This window comes from Syngnathus acus, chromosome 6, assembly GCF_901709675.1.
Source record: "Syngnathus acus chromosome 6, fSynAcu1.2, whole genome shotgun sequence".
NCBI lineage: Eukaryota > Metazoa > Chordata > Actinopteri > Syngnathiformes > Syngnathidae > Syngnathus > Syngnathus acus.
The window spans coordinates 13145539-13169130 of NC_051092.1; the positions used below are offsets into that span (position 1 = coordinate 13145539).

Sequence of the window (23592 nt, forward strand, 5' to 3'; positions counted from 1 at the left end):
CAAGCCAATGACAGCCCACTAAAGTATGCTCTTTTAAATGACACCCTTTATAACTCACTGATAAAGTACGAAAGAATAAAGTACGAGTACCAACTAATCCCTGGCCTCTAATAAACCTGTGTACATGTAGAAGGACATAAATCTTTACTTCCTCTTTTTATATGAAGGTGGAAAAAGTTCCATTGGAGCATTAAGAGAGAGACTGACATAAGGCCCGTGGGTAGGTTTCCACCATTAGCTTGTAAAGCGAGAGAGTTGTCCGTGACATTCCCAGAGGGCCTCAGTAGCAGGAATGCACGAATCTGCAAGAACCGTGAATGTACAAAGACAGATTTTCCTGACCGACTGCGCAGGGCTTCTCAAAGGACATGCTGGCGTGACAATGGAGCTTGAAGCTGCTACTATAGGGGGGGAAAAAAAAAAAGCCAAACGCATGAGAAGCTTGAGGTCCTCTGGGAAAATAAATGAGACACAGCCATGTTTTTTGAGCGCCGCCTCACAATGCCCAAAAGATACATACGTCAGTCATTCTTCCACTGATGTGGTTGTCGCTGGACTTTAAAAATATCTTTCACACACAGCAGAGATAACAGTGTTGGTAACAGTTTGAATGATAACTAAATATTGAAATTGCCCCAAAGAAATATTCTCCACTGGACTAATCTCCATTTTTGATGTTTGAGCCATATCTGCTTATAGCCTCTAGTGACTAGAAGATAGCCCACGAGTTGCACACTGTGCCAGCAAAGGCCATGACAGCCTAAAGGCCATGACAGCCTAAAGGCCACATGCTTACACTCAGACTTAAAAAAAAAAAACACTTTCTCCGGTGATGTATATTGCATGCCCAACTGACAATGATCCATTTCAGCATGTAGGCATAACTAGCTAGCTAATTGCATGTTGCAAATGTGCCTCGTAAGCATTGATGCAGATGGCGGCACTCAATTTCTCAAATACTGTGGGGGGTCTGGGATGGGGCTCATCATAAGTGAGTAGTTAGCTGGTCTCCATTAGCATATCACTTTATTTATATAGCACATTTAAAACAACAAAGTTAAATCAAAGTTACCAAAGGGAAGATGGACCTTATGTATCAAAGGACCAGAGGGATTCTTGAAAGAACATTATGTGCCAAGCCACTGAGGCACTTAAAAACAAGCAATAAAAAATATTAAATCAATCTTATAAAGCATAGGTAGATTTGACTGTCATCTGCATAATGCCATGTTTTCTAAAAAAAAATCGATCATAGGAAGGAAACAAGTACAGCATAAATAAAAGAGGCCTAAGGATTGAGCCCTGAGGCACTCCACAGTTCATACAGCATCCCTCAGAGACTGACACAGAAGTTTCTTTCAATCAGACATGACTTATGCTTGCAAAATGAGTCATTTGCTTTTTGACTCATAGCTCTTCGTAACTGTGAAGGTTTCTTAATACTATGCGGTTATAAAATTAAAAGCTACTACATAGCACAGTAACATAACAGTGTAACATAACATTGTGTTTGTAGTTTGCTGTGGTGTAGGATAGAAAGATGTTTCTGAGGATTTGCTTCCATGTTGTGAATCAATGGACGCTGTACTTAATGGTGTGTCCATTGAGTGACGATGGCAAAGTGAAGAACAGCCACATAAGAGAAATAAACACATTTTGCAGTTACGACCTGCAAACGTCTGTTACACGAGTGCACATGAATTTGGTCTACAGGCCTTGTGCATAAACAATCACACATCCACGTATGTGTTCGGTCCGACCACAAGCTGGACAAACATTGGTGACAACTTTTAAATCTGACATTTAAACATGGAAGGAATCCTTACAAAAATATACAAAGCACTTGTTATTCTTTTAACAACAACACGGAAGTCTACATAATTTTGGTCACAGCCATGAGTGCTACCGCACACATGCATACACAAAACCACGCTAGCAGTGTTTACCAAGCCATGTGACTGGAGATGCGATGCATGCGGTGACGTCAGTGTGCATTCCACGCATTCATCGGGCTCGGTTCTCACTGATAGCGTGTCGAAAGCTGCGGCGAGGTTAGAGCGGAGATCACGCGTTTGCTGGGCCTGTGTTACTCTTACTGAACTTCTCCCAATCAAATAAATAAACAAGCTGTTTTGTCTTGGCCATCTGCATGCTCACGAAACCAAGAGCACAACTGTGAACCGCTATGTGTATTAAAGTACACAACACGAATAAATAATAGCACAGCTGATGTCAAGATGAAGGCCAGCAACTGTAAAAAAAAAATACCACACTCACATTCAAGACATCACTGAATGGGAACAGAATTCATCAGCTCAATGCGTAAGTCAAATCATAACAATACAGCTCAAATGTGACAAAGTCTCCGATATCCAAACAGAATGAATTAAAGGCTGGAATATTCAAAGATGTCACAATGGCTTCAATTCAAAATCAAAGTCTGCTTTTGCAATTGTGAACACAACAGTGGCAACAGAAGCCTTTGACATCACACTCCCAAGACAGCAAACACGATGGTCATGATGCAACTATTTCAAATTTGTTGTTCTCATAATTAGCCACTTAGATATGATGGCAGGGCTAAATCAAATGGGGCTGTGAGCTCACGTCCAGCTGAGAATCACATGTCCAAAAAAGGAGGTCTGCCGCCTGAAGCTGCAGCGATTTATCACGTATAAATTAGAACAACTTTGATTGCACTTTACGCAAAGCAAGCAGAAACAAATAACGTGTTGCAACTCTGGTTAAATGATGCTCACCAGCTTGGATTGTTTACACAATTGTGTTTAAAAAAAACAAAACAGGCCCAGTGGAAGAGTTAACTGGCGTAATGGGAAGTACTTCCATTAATTAGGAGAGGGCTACCATAAACAGGAGTCATAAACAGCTTGATGGGGCTAAGTTGTGCGTGACGTACAAGCGAGGAATGCTAAGAGCCATTATGGCTCCATATAGAACAATGCATTTGCTCTGCATGTATGCAAATGAAGATCAACTTTTTATATCCTCCTGAGACCGAGAGATTGTTTTTTTTTTTTACACCACACAATTGTTAGGGGTGGAAAAAATATTACGACAGTAAAAAAATGTAGAAATAATGGCTCCATACAGTCCAATGCATTTGCATTTGCACTGCATGCATGCAAATGGAGATCAACTTTTTATATCCTCCGGAAACCCAGAGGACAAAAAAAAACGTATTTTGAATTACTTTTCTTTACACCACATGGTTCTTAGGGGTGGAAAAAAACATTACAACAGTTAAAAAAAAAAAAGTCAAATAATGTGTTCATTTATTTTATACAATATGACATTTTGAGAGGACATTGGGACTTGGTTATGGCATATGTGAAGAGCCTTGGATGTCCTCTGTAAGGGCCAACAGGAACTAACACATATGGCTTCAGAGATACGGATCAAAAAAATCCAAAACGTACATCCTCCACGGAGGCCAAAAATGAATTGCTGGGTCTCAGGAGGCTATCGCTGATCTCAAAATTGCCGACACACCAATAATAAATAGCCAATGTTACAGTGAAAAGGTTGGGGGGGGAGCCAACAAAGCATTTTGCACATAACAGTTCATTTCATCCATAACAAACCGGTGTTAATGGACAGCAAACAAGCTAGCAGCATTGAGTGCATCGCAAATGACTGCAGAAAAAAAAATGGTTGCATGTTGCGTATTGTCCTCTGTGCAATTGTGGGGTCACAGCTGATGACTTTGCCCTTTGCCAGGTTCGATCCATCTGCTGAGATGGCACTTTGGCTCAAAACTCTGTGTCTGTGTGGGGGCGGTGGGGTGGAGGTGCATTCAGCAGTGCCTGTGTTGGCAGAGCACAGTCTGCCTGTGGCAATAAAGTCCTCAAATGCACCTCATTAGATTAGAGCTCCATACAGCTGCCAGTGTCAAACCTCCAGTCACATGGACCAGCACACTAATGTACTTTAGTGCGTGTGTGCGCGTGCATGTGTGTGTTTATGAGTAACAAAGGAAAGCCATGCCAGCAAGAGTTTTCTTTTTTTTTTTTTTTTGTGCGGTGGGCGACTGGTTAGCATGTGTGACTAAGGTGCAGCTATCAGGAGGTGGTTGTAATGAATTTTGATTCATCATTTGCAATAAAAAAATGGATTTGACATGGGAATGTCACATTGTCTGAAGGTGAGTGTTTGGCCTCTTGCCCAAAGCAAGCTGAGTTAGGCTCCAAATCAAAATGTATCATTTTAAACACAAATATTTTGGGAAGGCCTTGAACACACCACAACTAGTCAGACTCTAGTTGATTAGACTGTGTTGATTAGTTCATTTCGTTAGTCGAGCGTCATTGAGCCAGTATTAACTTTTGCCCTTTTTAACATTGACTTTTTCATGAAAGCAAGGAAATGGGTGTTTCCTCCCTAAGCAATGACAGCAGACATAACACAGACGGATTGTCCGTTTTATGGTCGTCCGTCAGTGTGTCATTGTGTCAAAGGGATTTGTCCAGGCTAGCCTGATTAATTCCACCATCACCACTGAACGGAATTAGAATCAGCATAAATCGAGTTGACGTCATTATTTTTTATTTTTAATCTAGTGGAAATGTGAGTAATGTTGCAGTGATGCTTCATTGTACAATAACTTTTTGATGCAACATTTAAATCTTAATGAAACCATTCAAGCATATCCGGTACGCTTATTCTTTGTATTTTTCGTAAGTTTAGATACACTTTGGTGCCATGCTGCCACTTGCAAGTCAGTCTTGGAACTGCAATAAACATTTAGTTTGGGGGAGGAGACTCGGAAGTGCTACGTTACACGTTAGATATTTTTACTACATTGTTTTTGTCTCCATAGGTTTAACTTTTTTTTTTTTAATTAATTCCCAGTTTTTTCTGTGCAGCCTGAAAGTAAAAAAAAAAGCTGTCGTTCCATCTTTGAATTTGGCGATGCCTCCAATTTTCTGCATTCATGAAAACAAATATACAAAGGAATACATTCAATTTTCACACGGGACATTTCTGTCAAAGCAAGCAAAGAAAAAAACATTGAAAGTGGAAAGTGAACCGGAGGCCTGGTGGTTAGTTGGAAGGCAACGGTGCATACGGTAAGCCAGGAGACACGTCTGGTGTGGAACACGAAGAGAGGGATCGGCAGGAATTGGAGAGTTAAGAGAGGAGAAGAAAGGCCCAGTAAGCGTCAGAATGTAGGTCTCGTCATAGAAAAAGCTGGAAGGCAGGAAGATGACTACAATAAGAAGAAGGGAGGAGTGGACCAAAGTGAGAGTGGAAGAGGTAGAAGAGGATGAGGAGGGAATAAAGACAAGATAGAAGACTACAAAGTGTGGGATTACATATTACAAGAGCGCATTGGGAAACTATGGATTGGAACTTGGAGGGGGGGGGGGTGTTAACTCAAGTCATCCTGTATCCATCCAGGACGCATATGACAAGATGTTCAGGGGGGGGGAAAAAAATGAACACACCTCCCCAGATTGGGAAGCACTGTGTTGCCATGGAAACGGCTCTGACGTCAGAACAGGCATTATGTGATTACTCATAGTCTGTTCAGGAGCAGACCAATAAAACAGGGGCCATTACTCACACACGGGGAGATGGCCAGATCTCAGGTTACACACATGCTGGAATATGCACGTGCACACACACACACACACGGAATGGGTGTATGGACACACATGGGACGCCACACTCAAAGAATTCATTTTTAATGCATAAATGTAAACAGGATGGATTAGCGACTTGAAAAAAAATCTTGTGGCCACAAAGCCACACATTGTGAAATCTGAACGGAATTTAGAAAAAGAATTCAACGGCAATAAAATGCTGCCATTTGTTAAAATCAACCGGCAAAAATTCTTACGACTTTCATAAAAAGAAAACAGCCCATATTAACACAGCAGAATTCATTCAAGAACCTTACAACTGAAACTATATTTAATATTCAGATAAATTAAAAGGTAATCAAGCCTTTTTTCACTGTTAAAATCAAATCCAAAAGCAATATACCCTCCCACCCAATTGTACACGGGCACCCATGTTTGCCAATGCACATCAAACATGTACATTGACACGTCCACTATTGTGTGGCACACACATACACATTCCGCTGACTTCCTCTTAGCGTCTCCCACACATTCTCCACTGGGAGTTAAAACACTGTTAGAGCTGATAAGGATCCTAGCAAACAGTGAAGATAAACAGTCCGTCTGGTAATTAAGAGCAAGCTGCCAATCAGAGAAGAGGACGTCCAGACAAGCATGCCATACAGACGCCGTTACCCATCCATTGTATGTTCCCACCCTAAAGATCATTAGTCTAGACATAGGGCAAGTGTCACCGGCTAAAAATTAGGAACACCCTACACCAGCTACACAATCACATACAGTATTTCTATCATTTAAATAAAAAATAAAAAACAAGTACCTGTCTTTTATTTTTTAGTAAAATTCTAAAAAAAATCATAAAAAGAGGAATTATAATTGAACCTTGAAGTTTGACCACAATTCAATTTGAACTTCGTCCACTTTCTAAATTTCCCATCTATCCGTCTGTGCCTGCCAAAGAGTATACAGTTTTTTTTTTGTTTTTTTTTAAAAAAGGTCAGTCCAAGTTCATTCTAAATGATATTTGTGGCTTTCAAAATTCATTTGAGATATTCAGTCAAATATTAAAATCAGCACCTAAATGATCACATCTTCATGCAGTCGATAAGATGTTTGAACATGAAATTCAAAATGGAATTTGTCCCAGATCTTCGACCTTTTCACAGGGAGGACAATGTACTCGAGTTCCACTTCTCTCCTGACATGTTATCTTAACAGGGAATCTGTCATCCTTAACCAAATAAACCTTTCCATAGTCAACGTTGGTAAAAATGCTATCTACTATTTTTAACTCAAGTCGACAATGACGGATGACGGTGACCCGAAGACACCGTGGTGCCGAGTGACTCCGAAATATCCACACAGACAATAACTTTCACTGTGACCTCATTTTGTTTTTGTACGCTGCGTCACATCGCGCGAACGTCATCCAGCATCTATTCCACTGCGCTTAATGTGAACCAAGCGAGTCCAGTTATTACATTTGGGACAAGCGTTCGGTGTCACTTCTCTGGCACAAATGTGAGTGAGCGCCTGCCAAACCTAATCTAGCGCACACTGCATCACAGACTAATTTGGTTTCGATGATAGTGTATCTGAGCTGATCTCATTAAAGGCTTACGATCCCAACAGTACACCATCCGTCCATCTGTCCCCGTGAACAGCTTTCGCTGGAGCACCTCACACCAGGACAGACATCTTAATGAGTGCGAATATATGAAAAACGAAATATGCACCTCATTCAAGAAAAATCATTGTCAGTTTAGTACCAAATATCTAATTAACTGGGACCAGTTTGAGCTAAGATGATGCCAGTTGATTCACACTCACTTCAATTGTAATTGACTGAGAAATGTATTGTGATTTGTTATTGGTTTGACCAACAGTGCTTAAACGGTGATGGAAAACTGCGAAGGCTCAATCAGCTTGCCCACCAGATTTTCCATACAAAATTGCCGAAACAAGTCCTGAACGCAAACGATATCATCGTTGGGCCCTGTTCAATCCAATTTTACTCAAAACATATTAAACCACGCAAAAATGTTCAACTTCAATGACAGAAAAGAAAACTACCATTCACAATCAGAGATAATTCCGAATTAATGCCGACTGTACAAGTGAGGTTTCCTGCTCAGAAGACTTAAATAAACCATGTTGCAACATTAATCTGATCTTAATTAAGCCACAGATCAGTTTCTCAGTGTCAAATGCAGACAATGCAGTTGAGCAGCCATTTTTTTTTCCTGCTTCTGGAAACTCCAACGTGATTATTTCGACCCACTAATACATTGTGAGGCAGTCATGTTCCACCCATTACACATGTGAGAGGAATGTTGTTCTGCGGTGGCCTTAAAAGTCAAATAAAATACAAGAGCTGAAGCGTGTTTGCCCAGTAGAACACATCCTGGTCTGGTCTGGCCTGAATCCATACTTGGTCCAATCCACTCAGATACACAAATACAAATACGCTAACAAATTGCAGCTGCGGGGCTCCAACTCACGGCCTTTTCTTTACTTTCCGTCTTTAAAACGTGGGCACAACACCAACGCTGCTCCTTTAGTCTTCCCTCTCACTAACATACAGTAAGTGAGAGCTGAACCATTCCTACAAATCTTACAGTTTTGCTCCCCGTAATGGAGTGGCTACTTCTCAGAGTTGCACTTTTGTATACTTCAGCTTCGTGTGTGCAAAGGTGGTAGGAGCTCATTCGCGGCTCCGTCTTGCAATGTGAGTCTTGTCCAACATGCTCTCAAACGTAAATTCGTACTTTCACATCCTCTCTACAGCTCAGCACCATATGTCAGTGGCCCGCGCAGAGTCCCTGTCTGTCTAATGGACTGCACAGATGCCACTTTTCCTGGAAGGATTCTTCTTCTCCTCAGCCGAGCATGTGTGCGCAAACAGTCCAACACGTCTCCCTCAATATGTTTCACTGCTGTCTGGAAACAATAAAAACGGTGCACGGCAAGGCGTGATGAGGGGTGTGGAGAGGAGGAAAAAAAAAAAAAGTGCAAATTGGCACAGGGAGAATGTGGAAACATAACGGGAAGGTTAGGCTGCTGTTTGGATGAGCCATGTTAAAAGAGGAAGAGGGAAAGGCAACAGAGGTCATTCGTACCAATGGCCAGAGGAGTGTGGACAGATTATTGACTTGATGACACAATCAAGCCTATCAGGGGCTAAAAGCTTTTGTTTTTGAATTTGGACCTGGCTAGCAGAGATGACTGAAACGAGCCTTTGGATGGTTCTTAATGTTCAGCCCTAGTGCAGACATGAATGAGTGTTCCTTGCAGCGTCGCAACAGAATCATTTCCTGTTGCCTTTGTCGGCGTGTCGGGTGACCTCCAAAAATGCACTACAGCGACCAGGGAGCTGAATGAGCATCCATCAAGAGTAACCTTTACAGGCATGTAATGTTGTCAAGCCACCGACCCTCAATATCAGAAAGTATCACGCTCACCGGCCAGGGTGTGACCAAGTGTAAAGACTTTAGTTACAGTAAATTAAGTTGTTCCTTTGAAGGACACCGATCTTCATTACAGCTGACATTTCCAACTCATAATAAAAACAACAGTCTTGAAAAAAAGAAGAAAAAAAAACACCTCCAGAACCTGCAACCTGTCACTTGACATTTGTCTCCCTTCATGAATAAATAGAAAAACAAACCAGAGTTCAGCAACAGTAGGATTTTATAACTGGCGGCAAAGACAAAGCGCTTTACGAGAACATAAAATAACGATTCAACACAAAATATCACATAAAACATTGGCAATATTACAAAGACAATGCCAGAATACAAACCAATCTGTTAATAGTAAAAATTCTAACCTCCCAGAGAGGACACATATGCTGCCTGGATACAAAAAAAAAAGATATTCTTACAAGTTATCAAGAAGTGTGCCTCAGACGAGGTGTTTACATGGGGAATTAGTCAAGCCAGTGACGCTCGTATGCAAACCACAGAAACTCTCAGATCGCTGGCTGAACTGCCAACCTCCAATAAAATGACAACAAAGGCTCTGGGAGCTGAAGGGTGGTCCATTCATCTATTTTACGGAAAAATAAAATCAAATAAAAGGCAGAGGGGATGAAGCCTTGTCATGCGCGTCTTTGGGAAGAAGAACGAGGACAGTTTCCTATAAAAGATGATGTGTGTTGTTGCTTTCACACTTGTAGTTTGCTTTCTCTGGCTTGAATTAGCTGATGGGTTTGTAAACTGGATTTTTCCATCTGTTTTGTTTTCTTTTCACAAAGTAGAATACAACTGAACAACAAGAGGTCACTATGGGGTTGTAAGAGTCAAACCTGGGAGAATGGACATCCTAGTACTGGGTAACTTATCTTTTTCGGAACTAGATGGTCATTCTGCCACTTCAGAGTCAAACGTGATTGTATATTTGTCTTTCAGAATGGATCATGGTTGTGTTGCGTGCAGTTTGTTTCCAACACTAACACTGAGGGGGTGCTTGACTTTGTCCGCTCTCACGCTCAATTACGTAGTTCATACCGAAGGAAACAAATCACAACAAAGGAGAAGATAAGCTCGCGTTTGATTAAAACAGACTCAAGGATCCGAGTGTGAACGCAGAATCGGAAACAAAGGGAAAGAAGAGCTCAGTGGGATGTCTGTGAAGTCAAGGTTCTCCCGGGGTCAACCTCTCCAACCGTGTTCGCCTGATAGAACATGAGCGTTGTCGCCGAGAGACGTTTTGTAGCTGCTGCTTCAAGCTTGAATCGACCCTCCGAAAAAAAAAAACCTCTTCTGTCAGCGCTCAAGATGAAGACCACGTCACTTCACGCCTGTACGCGTGCAAAGAGATCCGGCGAACGTTCCAACATTCACTTTCTGTGTTTTTTTAAAAATGAAAAACGAAGGCTGAGTGTGTAAAGTTGGACGCACGCATGTGTGATGAGAGCGCGCTCATACGTACATGTGGGCTCATCTGTGCGACATCTGCTCGAGCCGCCCAAGGCTCCTCGCTACTTGAGAAGCGCGTCACGTTTCCCGGTGATGTCAAAAGAGCCTCCTGCGTTTCCACTCGGTGGACCGTGTACAAAAACCACCACGTCAATCCTCATTCTTACAATGGAGGAAGTGTCTGACCGATCAGCTGTCAAAGCACTCACTCCTCTTACTTCATTTCAACGCTCAAGTGCAGCAAGACAAATTGCTGAGGGTGATTATCTCCAGCCAGCCAAGACAATACGGTATAAAATGTCAATGGGATGAAAGGGAGGTAATGACAGAGTAATAAGACAACGCTGGGAGCAAAAGAATTCAGGTCTTAGATCACATCTGTGATCTTCAGAATGTGTGAGCAGCTGACAATTTGACAAACTGTTCCAAAGTACAAAGAAGAGTTTGACCTATAAAAACCTTGCGCAATTCGAAAAAAAAGACACGACAAACTATTTTCTGAAAATACACTAATTCATGCCTGACATACAAAGTTCTGTGCTTTTGTCTGTAATACTCCAAGATGCCACCCAAATAACTTGCTCTTCATGTTAGCCAAACATTAGCTAGCACAAGATGGTAGCCAGATGGCCCGACTGACTGACTACTTCAATCGTCTGTACTGCAGTGTATAAAATATGCAAGAAATCATCAGACTAATTTTTCATTTCCCACCTCACATGCTCCATTTTTTGGCAGTACTATTTTCAGATGAAATGATGGCTGATGACATCAACAAAGGCTACTATAATAAAGTTGCAGTCATGTTTTTTTTTCAGGTGAATAGTGTCCCCAAGCGATGAAACAAGCAAATTGACCGATGGGACATTTTTGACAAGTGAGTAAAACATGGCATTGAGCAGTGAGAGGAACAGCAGAAGCCTTGTTGGCTGCAGGGCCAGACAAGATGGATGGCCAGCCAGTGAGGCAGCGGCAGGCAGAGGTTACAATAACACATTAGCTTGCATCACGCCAGCGGGAGACGCAGACACACATGTCAAATATCTTACCAGTTTCACCACACTCAGGCGACAGTAAAGAATAATTGGTTTTACTTGCTACCAAGCAGCCGCCCAGTAAAAACACTGTAGATCGCTAAAATGTAACATTAGCACAGATGCTACAGCTGACGCAACTTAAGGCGCTTTATTTTCTTGACCGGCAATTTAGTGCATGGCGTATCTCTGTATAATTCCACTGATGTGTGCAGATTGGCGATCTGCAAGAGGGTGGGCTCCGCAGCTGTGGGAGTAGTCACAGCCAAGTTCAATCGTGGCCAGTCAAAGCGGAAAATGATCTAATTTCACTTATTTGGTCTGAAAAAGATCACTTATTTACTACAAACAATGCATCTTGGTTTGTCTGTAGCGAAAGGTGATCATGCTAATGAGAAAGATGCTTCTTCACTTCTTACAAGCCTGCGTCAATTTTGAATCTTGTAACAATATCAAACGGGGGTCCAACGCAGAGCCGGCAGACTGAGGAACGGTGGACGGGCAGCTCCCGACCGTCGAAAACCGAGGCCTGTCGGTGCTTCAACTTAATGTCGAGGGCCTTACCACCGCCAAACTCGAAGTCCTTCGGCACCTGGCCGACTCCAATGGGGCCGCGGTCCTGCTCCGACAAGAGACGCACTGCACGACCAACAACATCCTCAAAATCCCTGGGTTTCATCTCGCCGGGTCCATCAACACCAAGCAACACGGTGTGGCAACCTTCGTCCGCACTGGAATAAGCTGGGCAGCCTGTAGCCAATCCCCACCAGGCTCCAACATCGAGTGGCTGGTTACTAAAATCCAGGAAACCTCAGTCATCAACGTCTACAAGCCCCCACCATCGGAGCTAACCACAACGTCACTCCCATCAGTAACTGCACCCGCAATCTATGCAGACGATTTCAACTGCCAGCACACAGACTGGGGGTACAACCATTCAACTCCTAGCGGAGTGGCGCTGTGCGAATGGGGCTCCAACACTGATGCCCTGCTACTGTACGACCCCAAGGAACCCCCAACCTTCTTCTCTGCACGCTGGAACACCACCACCAACCCGGACCTGGCCTTCGCCATCTGCCGCAGCAACGACCCAAGACCGGAGAGGCGTGTTCTTGACAGGTTCCCCTGCTCACACCACTGACCTTCCATCATCAAAGTTCCATCACTGGTGGAACCGGTGCCAAGGAAGCCTGTGAAGAGATGGAACTTCCGAAAAGCCAAATGGGAGTCGTATACTGAGGAGACGGAAAGGAGGTCTGCCGGCCTGCCAGACCCAGAGTCCACAGATGTGGAAGCAGCCTATGCAGCCTACTGCCAGGTCCTCCTGCGTGCGGCAAAGAAGACCATCCCACGTGGGTACAACAGGAACTACATCCCAGGCTGGGATGGGGAGTGTAGCCGCCTCCTGAGGGAACACCAGAGAGCCAGCTCCAGAGAAGAGGAGGACGCAACGGCAGCAGCACTGCTCGAAAAGCTGGACGCCACCCGCAAGGCGAGATGGACAGAAGTCATTGAATCAATCGACTTCACCCATTCCAGCCTCAAGGCGTGGCAGACCATCAACCGGCTCACAGGCAGAAATACACCAGCCCACAGATGCCCAGTCACTGCAGACTCCATTGCCTCCCAACTCCTGAAGAATGGCCGCTTCCCGGATGCAGACAAAGACTTTGCACGACTAATATCACGTGAGGTGTCTTGCATCTCAAGAGCGGCCAACGTCGATTTCAATCTCTCGGGAGCCTTTACAGCAGAGGAACTCAGTGAGGCCATTAGCAAGCTAAAGCCGGGCAAATCCCCGGGCCGTGACATTCACCCGGAGTTCGTCATCCACCAGGGCCCAACAACATCGAGATGGCTTAAAGCTTTCTTCACGTCATGCTACCGGAGATTAAAGCTCCCGAAGATCTGGGGCAGGGCCTCCGTGATAGCTCTGCTGAAGCCAAACAAAGATGTGGAGGACCCCAAGTCATACAGGCCCATCTCACTGCTGAGTGTCCCATTTAAGATCTCGGAAAGAATGATACACAGCCGCATAGAGCCAGTGGTGGACTCACAACTCCCACGGGAACAAGCTGGTTTCCGTCGCGGAAGGTCAACAGCAGACCAGATTACCCTACTCTCCCAAGACATCGAGAACAGCTTCCAGGATAAGGAGAAAGCTGGAGTGGTAAACCTGGACTTAACTGCCGCATATGACACCGTGTGGCACCGGGGACTCCACCTGAAGCTGCTGAGGACCATACCGGACCGGCACATGGTGCAGTTCATTATGGAGACGCTTTCCAACCGCAGCTTTACTCTCCAAACCAGCAGTGGGCAGTGCAGTAGGCTCCGTAGACTGAGGAGCGGGGTACCGCAAGGGTCAGTTCTCTCACCAACACTATTTAACATCTATATATACGACCTACCGGACACAGCATCCAGAATCTCGGAAGTAAGATGGCGGCGCGTGCACACGCAGCGGCCTCTCTCTGTCCCGAACGGTGTTTTGTTTTGTCGTTTAATGTGGGTTTGTCCGCCAGTTTTGTGTGTTCGTCTCGTCGTACCGGGTTGTGCTACAAGTGCGGCGGGCTGGTTCTGCTCGACATCGGCGAAAGCGAGTTTTGTGGCGATCTGGACTTTGAAGCGGGGACATTAAAGGCGCTCGGTCTGCTCCGTCCTGGAGCGTCGCCGGACTCGCCTGCTATTCCTCCCCCGGTTGGGCGTCCGGGCCTGGCTGGCGGCCAACCCAGCTCGCCCGGCCATGCCTTCCATTCTTCTGGCGAACGTTCGATCGCTGGACATCAACATGCCTGCTGAGTTCTGCGGACCGGACAGTGCGTAGCTGCTGTGCATCTGGAGCGGATGGCGTGCTATCGGGCGGACCGGGCCATTGTACGAGGGGGAACATCGCGAGGAGGTGGACTGTGCGTCTACATCCGTGACGAATGGTGCCGGGACTTTGTTGTGGGATGCCAGCACTGCTCGCCACTGGCGAAGTTTGTGATCTCCAGGCTGTTGGGGTCCTGAACTCTCTCCCCGTTGTTTTACTTGTGTGTTAATCGTGTGCTGTGTCTCGTCACCGTGGGATAGGGGGAACGGTATTTCGGTTTCTTTGTGTGTCTTAGCATGAAGGAATTGACAATAAAGCTGACTCTGACTCTCTGACTCTCTGAAAGTATGGCTATGCAGACGACCTTGCCATCATGCTGAGTCGACCAACGTGGAAGGCGACGGAAGACGGCCTGAATGAAGACATGCGCACCATGGCAGCATACCTACAAAAGTGGCATCTCCAGCTCAGCGTTGGAAAGACTGTTGGTGCATCATACCATCTCAGCACCAGGGAAGCAAGGAGAGAACTGGCAGTGAGCATTGAGGGCAAACGCCTGGAGGTTCAACAAGCCCCGAAGTACCTCGGCGTGCGTCTGGATCGGACCCTATCCTTCAAACAACACCTCGAAGATCTGAAGGCAAAGGTGACATCCAGGGTTGCACTGATCCGCCGCCTTGCTGGAACAACGTGGGGAGCCTCTGCTAAGATCTTGCGGATATCAACCCAAGCGCTGGTCTTCTCTGCAGCAGAGTACTGCGCTCCAGTTTGGAACAGAAGCCCCCATGCCAAAAAGGTGGATGTGGCAATTAACAACGCCCTCCGAACTATAACAGGATGCCTGAAACCCACCCCTGTGTCCCTCCTGCCTGTCCTTGCGGGAATAGCGCCGGCCAACCTTCGGCGAGAGGCTGCCACCCTCGTTCTCGCCAGGAAGGCAAAAAATAACAACTGGCACATCCTGCACAACACTACAACAACTCCAGCTCCACCTAGCAGACTCAAGGCACGCCACCCCTACAACATGGCAGCACAAGAGATGCTCAATTCCATCCCTGAAGACATTTCCAGAGATGCCTGGCTGGCAGCAGCTTGGAAGCAGGAGTGGGAGGCAGCTGGCCCCTCCCTCATGCACCGTTATGTCTGGGAACCAGGAGACGGCGCCATAGGAGGAGACGAACTACCTCGCCAGCAGTGGACCACACTGAACCGCTTAAGAACTGGTGTTGGGCGCTTCAACACGTCTATGCGGCAGTGGGGACTGGCGGACAGTGCGGCATGCAAGTGCGGAGACCCCGAGCAGACAGCCGACGACATCATCAACACCTGCCCCCTATATAGACCACCCTCAGAGGCCGGCCTCTTCGACCTGGGACCAGAGATGCTGGCGTGGCTCCACGACACCAAGTTGGAGCTCTGACGTTACACGAGAGAGAGAGGGGCCCAAAAAGAATTCTAACATTCTAAAATATGAATTTTTGAATACATGACATGTCAAAGGTGAACTAAATTAATGAAAAAGGCTTCGTATAAAAATCAGCAGCTTCATTCATCAAAATTCCAAAAAATGAATGCAGATTTTACAACTGATTACAGTGCAGGAACTGTCTCCCTCGAATTTTGAATATTAAATATTTATGGCTAAAAACATTTTTTCCTCGAAAATATGCATCTTTATCCATCACAGAACACAATACTGCCAACATACTACCAAAAAAAAAGAATAAATAAATAAAAATTGTGTATGCTGCTGTAGCAACGATACCAACAAGAGCGCGCATTTTATATTCACCATTACAACTGCAGTGCGATTTTTCTTTTTTTTTTAGACATTGCAGCCCCAGTCGTGCTATACGTCACACTAAGAGAGAGGGAATTTGCTTTGTGCGCACTCCAGCAACTGCAGCAGCAGTTACACGACTCCCTCCTCCCTCTTCCACATACAAATAGTGTTCACACACAGTGAAGCACCGGCTTCCTGGGGGCACGTGAGTGTGTCCATTGATTGAGCACATGCCCGCGGCACAACTAGCGACATCCTTGGATGCTGCTGTTGGCTGAGTGTGCAGGGGATGACATTGCCGAACCGGCCCACAGGTGGGCCTTCGGGGGGGCACTGCAGTTTATTTAATGCCAGCTAAGAAATGTCCCTCATATAGAGGGTCGGTGTCTAAGAGGTGGCCTCCTTGTGTCCTTCGCTAGCATGCACACCAACAAAAAAAAACTAAAATAATACTTCTCCAAAGTGATGTGCTGCTCTCCCGGATTTCAAGTGGCAACTGTGTTGAGAATCACTGCAATAGACAAATTCAGAGCAGAACTTGGAAAAGTATAACCCGCGGGCAACATCCGGCCCATCCTCAGTCGCTTACGAGACCACCGTAAAGCGGATTAAAGCAATGTTTGTGGTGGTGGTGGTGGGGGGGTCATAATACTCAAACAAAAATTATTTTTCAAAGAAGTCTATAAACAATAGATGCAGAGATGTCAATAATAAATTTGACGAAACACTGACAATCTTGTGCCATTATGTTTCCAAAACAAGGAAAATACATCCACATGAGTTCATGATCACTTTCAGCACAATTGTGTGAATGCCAGGAGAGCTAACAGCTGCTTGGCTCATATGCGTGCTGGAATTTTGAAACTCACTTAAGCCCAAATAATAATAATAATAATATAGAAGTATAATAAATCCACTTTTATTTGACGATTACTGTGTGGAATACTCGCATCTTCCCAGACTGCGTGCGTTTGCCTTTAAAAAAGCCCTGCCAATCTCGTGTCCTCGGACGACTCCTTTCAAGCGATTCTTACTGTTGTTTAAAAGGAGTAACATTGGTCAGGGCTGTTTGTGGTTAGCTATAAATGATGCCCCCAATTAACCCCCATGACAACACAAAGGAAAAAAAGCCTTCTGGACCATGGAGGATGGCAGCTTTGTTCCGTTCGATACATGAAACATTATTCTGGAATGGTCCAACATGACATAACAAACATATTTCCAACAATACAAATAGTTTTTAAGGCAAACGCTTACAGGCACATATGTAAATGCATTCAGACACACATGCACACACACAAACACGCGCAAAAGCACACATTGCTCGCATACACACTTTGCTTCCAGGAACATTCTGTTCACCTCAACTCAATTCTCTTATGCTAACTGACAATTGTTTTTGTCTTGAGCAGAAAGCAGACGAAACCACCGCATGTAACTGGATCTCTTCGAGAAAAATCCTGGATTGCGTTCAGTTTTTTGATTGTGTTCTAACGCTCAGTATTTCATAAGCTCCCGAGGTGTTAATACGCCAGTCAAGACAGGAGGCCCGTCGAGCACTTCCAGCTGCGTTGGGGTTTAGTCTGTGGTTTGAGGCTCAGCGTGGTTGTTGGGGGCGAATTCAACCTTGCGGCCTGCAGCAGATGGCAGCCATCAAGCTGCTGGCAACACGCACACTTGCTTACACACAATCACCCCTTCTGTAGTTTCCATAGTAAACGGTAGGAAGGCAGATAGATGAGCTTCATTGTCATGAGTTGTGGAGAAAAGGCCACGACTCGCTTCTGGAGCTGTGATATGTCACGATTAAAACCAGCTCCTGAAAGTGACCCAAATGAGAGTACCGCAGTCACTATTCAATATAAATAAATAATAAACCGTTAATATTCTTACGATATGCCGCTACGTTGACGTCAAAAGAGAATCAAAGATTAAACGATGCCCTACAACAAACGTTTACGACGAAAGCAGAAGGCGCACGATGATGAGTGGTTCGGAAAGGATGAAATGAGTCAAGTACTTGTGTTTTGTAGAGTTGCACGCAAGTTGTTGCTGTTCCTCGAGAATCCGATCAATGTCCGATCAACAGGAAGGAGACGTTACCACCTTGAGAAAGCTGACAATTAAGCTTTTCCTTTGCTTTTGTATTATAACTCCAAAGCTTGCTTCACACCACAAAGAAACTCATATATGTAGACAATTAATTAACACGTCAAAGCAACTGGTATATGAGATTGAGGGGAAACTAGTTTCAACTGGGCAAGATCACGGTCGCTGTGGGACTTGGAATTTGGGGGATTTGAGAGCAAACCAATTGTTCCTCGTATCCCTCTGAGCATGCAACAATTTGAAATGTCAAAGTCCATCTTCAGTCACAAGTCTGTATTTTGTCAACTTGCAACATAAAGAAAGAAAGAAATCGACTTCCATAGAAACACAATTGTCAATGTCTACGTCAAGGGCTTTTACTTCATTTAGACCAATCAGCACCAATGATTGTGTTCGTTATCTGAGGTTGTGCTTTCTTAAAACTAACAATGATCAACTTCATTCTTGTTTGATAAAATCAATTCAAGCAGAGAAGCCGTATATAAATTCCTAACCAGGTTTGCTCGTAGAGTATCAACTGTTTAAAACCCGCCGACACGTCCTATTGGACTTTGATGTCAAATTATACAGTCCCTCCATTGCAGTGACAGATGCGACACAATAAATGGTATGAAACATCTAAGGCGACTGAATGATCAAAGGAATAGCAAAGCGATGGCAAGAAGAGTTTTTTTTTCTAGAACCAGAAAAAGTGTTGTGTGCCTTTATGCTGTGTGCGGCAAAACATGGAGAAGGTAACGAGCACAAATGAGAACAGAAGCAGAGGCATGATAAAAGTCAGGACAGACTATGGTGAACTTACTCTTCCACAATTTGGGGGAGTAAGAGCACGCTTGCTGTTTTGCCTGGCTACCAAACAAAACCTCCATTGACCTACTTTCATTCTCCTCCACCGCTCGCCTCCTCGCACATGCACAGCTAATAAACTGGGACTGCGTGTGCCCCGGGAGCGAGAATGGCATCTTCCAATCATGAGACACACGACCCCGTGTTGGTTTCAGCTTCTGTTCATCTCACATCCGTTGTGCAAGCACTTTAAAAATGAAATTGCTCAACAAAAAAGTCTAAACTGAGGCAGTTGAGTTCCCAACTAGGATGCTTTTTTTATGCGTGTTAAATCGGGCTTCCCCCCCTGACCCAAAACAATTGACTGCTAGTGGGTGCATCAAAACTAGTGGAACAGGAAACATCTACTACAGCAGCAGTAATTGTGTTTGGATCTCATTCCACAGGAAGTCATTACCCACTACATAGAGTTCAAGAATATCTTGATCATCCAAGTTATGAAAGAATGTCCTCCTCTGGCTCTGAAAATATTTGTGTTGGTGTCAGAGGGAAGACTAAGAGCAGAGCCTGCCGTCAAAATGGGAAGTGTATTTTACAACAAGCGTTGTCAAGTCCCACGTCTGATCACTTTCTTTATGGCCTATTGTTTTGGGGGCAACATGACCCCCAGCCTACTTGACATCATTGTGGAGGAGTAGATTTGAATAGCTTGTACAAACCCTACCAGAAATGGTATACAGTAGTAAAGCGAGAACATAAACAACAAACTCAAGTATTCATAGCATCACATGTAGCAGAGGCCGCAATCCATGGAAAGCTTCAGAGGTAGACAACAATTAGAAATTCCTCAATGCGTCATTTATTTTCTAAGTAAACTGTTTTAGATGGAAACCATCAATCTGTGAGCCCTTTTCAAAAGGTCTATGAAAGAAAGAAACAAAAAAAGCCATCCGCATTATTCTTCAGCACTCGCCAACAAAGTGAACGATATCCTACTGCTAAAAGTCTCGACTTTATTAAACACCTCTGAGAGGAAACACACACACACGTTTGGTTTTGACACTTGACACACCTCTCGCCATGTGCTAGTCCCATTGTAACCTCACGTTGCGCTTCTGAGCCCCTGCGTGAGCGAGGCGATGACGGGCTCGGGTCACTATGGGCTTGTTTACACATTACAGACCACACGGACAAGAGACGCTTACGACGGCATGTGTCGACCATGTGTGTCTCAATTACAGGCAGGTCGTGACTGGTCAACTGGCGAGGCCTGAGATGAGAGGCCCCCGGGTGCGCGGGGGACGGGACGCTTCATCTATCAGGGCTGCTGGGAGGGAAAACGGATTCATCATCTTAACTAGATTGTGAGTCAAAATGCGGCGTGTGATTGCTGTGCAGATGACGCCGCTTGTTCCATCACGCTCTGGTATAGCTTTGCAACGTCTCATCCGGGGTAAAATGCTTCATTTGTGTTAATTACATCAAGCAATATCTTTTTTTGTTTCAGGGTTATTTGGACTGGTATAGGAAACTGACTTCTGCATTATGTGCTTTAAAAGCATTGACAGAACAAATTACTGTACATATTTTTTTGGTGGGGTTTAATTCATGTGGCTATGGGTAGAGACCACAGGTTTGTGCTCTGTCAATAAATGAGTATATTCCACAAGATATTCTTGGGAATTCCCCAGTTTAACCCCGCTTAAAAACATGAGGATGTCGAATAATCAGCCATGTGTACACCTGCTTAGAAATGTGACATGTTTTTTGCAAGTGGATTGGAACCTTCTAACACGGAACTGCAGCTGAGATGTAGCTACAGAAAATAATACTGTTAAAATCGAAATAATTTTAGTAAAAATACTAAAAGTGTGCGTGTTTATATGTGTGTGACCACGAAGAAAACAAACAGGACCATTAAAGTGCTACTAGTACAGTTAGGGCACCTCTAAGTGGGCCGACTGACAGCCCAGCAGTACAGACACATGCGCACGCACGCACGCACACACACACACACACACACAAACACGTACACACTCACACACACACACACACAAACTTACACAACTTTGATCACACTGAAAAGTCCCCCATTCACACATTCAGCACAGTCATTGATGTTCCACACACAGGAGCTGAAAGGAGTGTGAACGGGGCAGCATGCGGCGCATGGTCATTCCTCTTCTTTGAGGACTGAATGACTTAAAATTGTGAGGAAGTTATAATTATGCCTCCTTTTAATGTTATTAATTAGCAAATGAGGGAAATCATCCATTTTCATCACTATCAGAAAAGCACTGCTTCAAAATGAGAATTTGAGACATTTGACACAAAAGTTGTGCTACAGCTGAATACACATCTATTCATAAATATGAGATATATGGATGTACCTAAAGCATACACGGTTGAGAATATATATATATATATATATACGTATATTCAATTCAATACAATTATTTATAAGAATTTAACGTATCAATTTAATGGAGGGGCACATATTCAGGTGAAAAATGCAAACAAAACAAAGCCTACAAAGTGAACCTGACAGTAGTAAAAAAAAAAAAAAAAGTGAATTGCCTCCTGAAAACTCATGTTCAACAATGTCACAGATCAAGTAGTAGAAAATATATGAAAATTGCTATGAAACGTTGAGGTTTGCACCAACAATTGCGTCCGCATGATTCTTCATAAAGCCTTCGCAAAATGTGAACACAGTAAAGAGGTGAGCGTGGGGGGATCCTACCTGGTCCCGCTGGATGCATGGCAGAGAGGTCCTGCGATGTGACTTGCTGTTGGACTGACTGTGTGCCATGTCTGTGGATATCACCGAACTGGACCTCCTGCGCCTTTTAAATGTGGGGACGTCTTCCTTGGCTCCAGTCACAGGGGTGCAGCCCTCCTCGAGTGTCCCTTGACCTGCAAGGAGCCTGTCAGCATACCTCGCCAGGAGGATGCCCACGACCCCCAGCAGGTACACCACGTATGGCCTCCAAGCGGGTCGAACCTTGTGCAGCGACAAGAGCGAGACGGCGCGCACGACGCTGACGACCACTGACGAGCCCCGGTCCAGGCGCGCTAGCATCAGTGCGCCGCCGGCCACACACGCGAGCACCAGTGCGGCCGCTACTTCATGCGGACCGTCCAGGAGGCTCCACGCCGCAGCTTCGGCCAAGTGGAACACGGTGAGGAGCAAAAGAGCTGTTTGGAGCAGCACGCCGCAGTGGGTCAGGTAGACGCCGAGCCAAAAGAAGGCACACAGGACGCTGAGGAAAGGGGAGAGCGCAGTCCAGCAAGCGAGCAGCAACTCCGCAAGACAGCCTGCGAGCGAGTGAGGACGAGAGCACGACTGCAGCTGCGGGAGTGCGCTTAACTCACAGCTCCACTGTGCGCACCTCAACAGTGCGGCCAGCACGAGCGCACACGCCGCGCAGCCCACTCCGCCGCAAGTCCACGCGTGGGCCCACGCCAGCCTCTCCCACGACGACGCGCGCTGTGCGTCGCGGCTCAGTGGGACGACACGCGTTTGCGCGTAACCGTTGCGGCTCGGCGCGCAGGCAGAGCCTTTTTCTGCAGCGCGCGACCGCTCCAAATGTGCAGGCATGGCCACAGGAAATTAGGGCGAGCCTGTGGTGCATCTACGGCGCTGTGTTCACGGAACACCGCTAAATAAACACACTATTGCGGGCGCGAGGACTGCAAGAGGGGTCTCCCGTTAGGCATTGTGACCCGCCGCCACTCCACTCTTATTTTCTTTTTTGCGCGTGGATCTGAAGCCTACCCTGCTTCTTGGCGCAAAACAGTCTCCCGTGTGTCATTGTTGCCCAAACGTTGCACCACAAAGGTCCCGCTATATCCGACCGTTGTCAAAGACACTCCCGTGCTCCGTGACTTTCGAGTGGGTGGATGCGTCCGTCACTTTCCCAGAAGTGTCCGCCAGGTCGTGTCGAGGTTCACAAAGTCCGCTTGTCAGCCTCACCCCCAAACAAATCGTGAGCTCATTTCACACCCCCGAATTCCGTCAAGGCACTGCCGTCAAAAGCCCCCCAAATCCAGTCTCAGCTCGCCCCGCAGGCGTCCTCACTATATCAGCAATGTATTGAACTATAGTGCAAAGCAAAACACCTCCTGTACGTAGATGTGAGAAATTCGAGTTTCATCTGTAAAAAATACAAACATTTTAAACAATAAAGCAAACACCCCATGGGAAAATAAACGTAATTTACTTCTAAACTTAATCTCACAGCTCGATTCAACTGGGTGAACGCCTCAAGTGTGTTTTGGGTTTTCATTTTTGTGTGCAATACCAGCACAGAAGTTCAATGATGGCAGAAACGGAAGTCATTGCAATGATGCAGGTCGACGAGTGTAAATGGTAAACACAACAGGTTGGGTTGTTGGCGGAAGTGAGGATAAATTGATATGAATAATAAAAGACATTATTTATAAGACACTGTTAGATGTGTGTGTGTGTATATATTATATATATATAAGTAATCCCGAAAATAATATCCAGTTGTTGTTTTTTATCCCGTATGAATTTTAG

At 45.1% G+C, this 23592-nt stretch overlaps 1 protein-coding gene across 2 annotated transcripts in view; it reads right to left on the minus strand.

Annotated features, from left to right (window-relative positions):
- Positions 1-23167, minus strand: part of LOC119124492 (cGMP-inhibited 3',5'-cyclic phosphodiesterase A-like) — a 47135-nt gene extending 23968 nt beyond the window's left edge. For both annotated transcript variants that reach the window (XM_037254533.1, XM_037254532.1), the window contains exon 1: positions 21793-23167. In XM_037254533.1, coding sequence (XP_037110428.1) covers positions 21793-22650 — 858 coding nt within the window. In that variant the 5' untranslated portion in view covers positions 22651-23167. The remainder of the gene's footprint in view (positions 1-21792) is intronic.
- Positions 23168-23592: the final 425 nt, after the last annotated feature.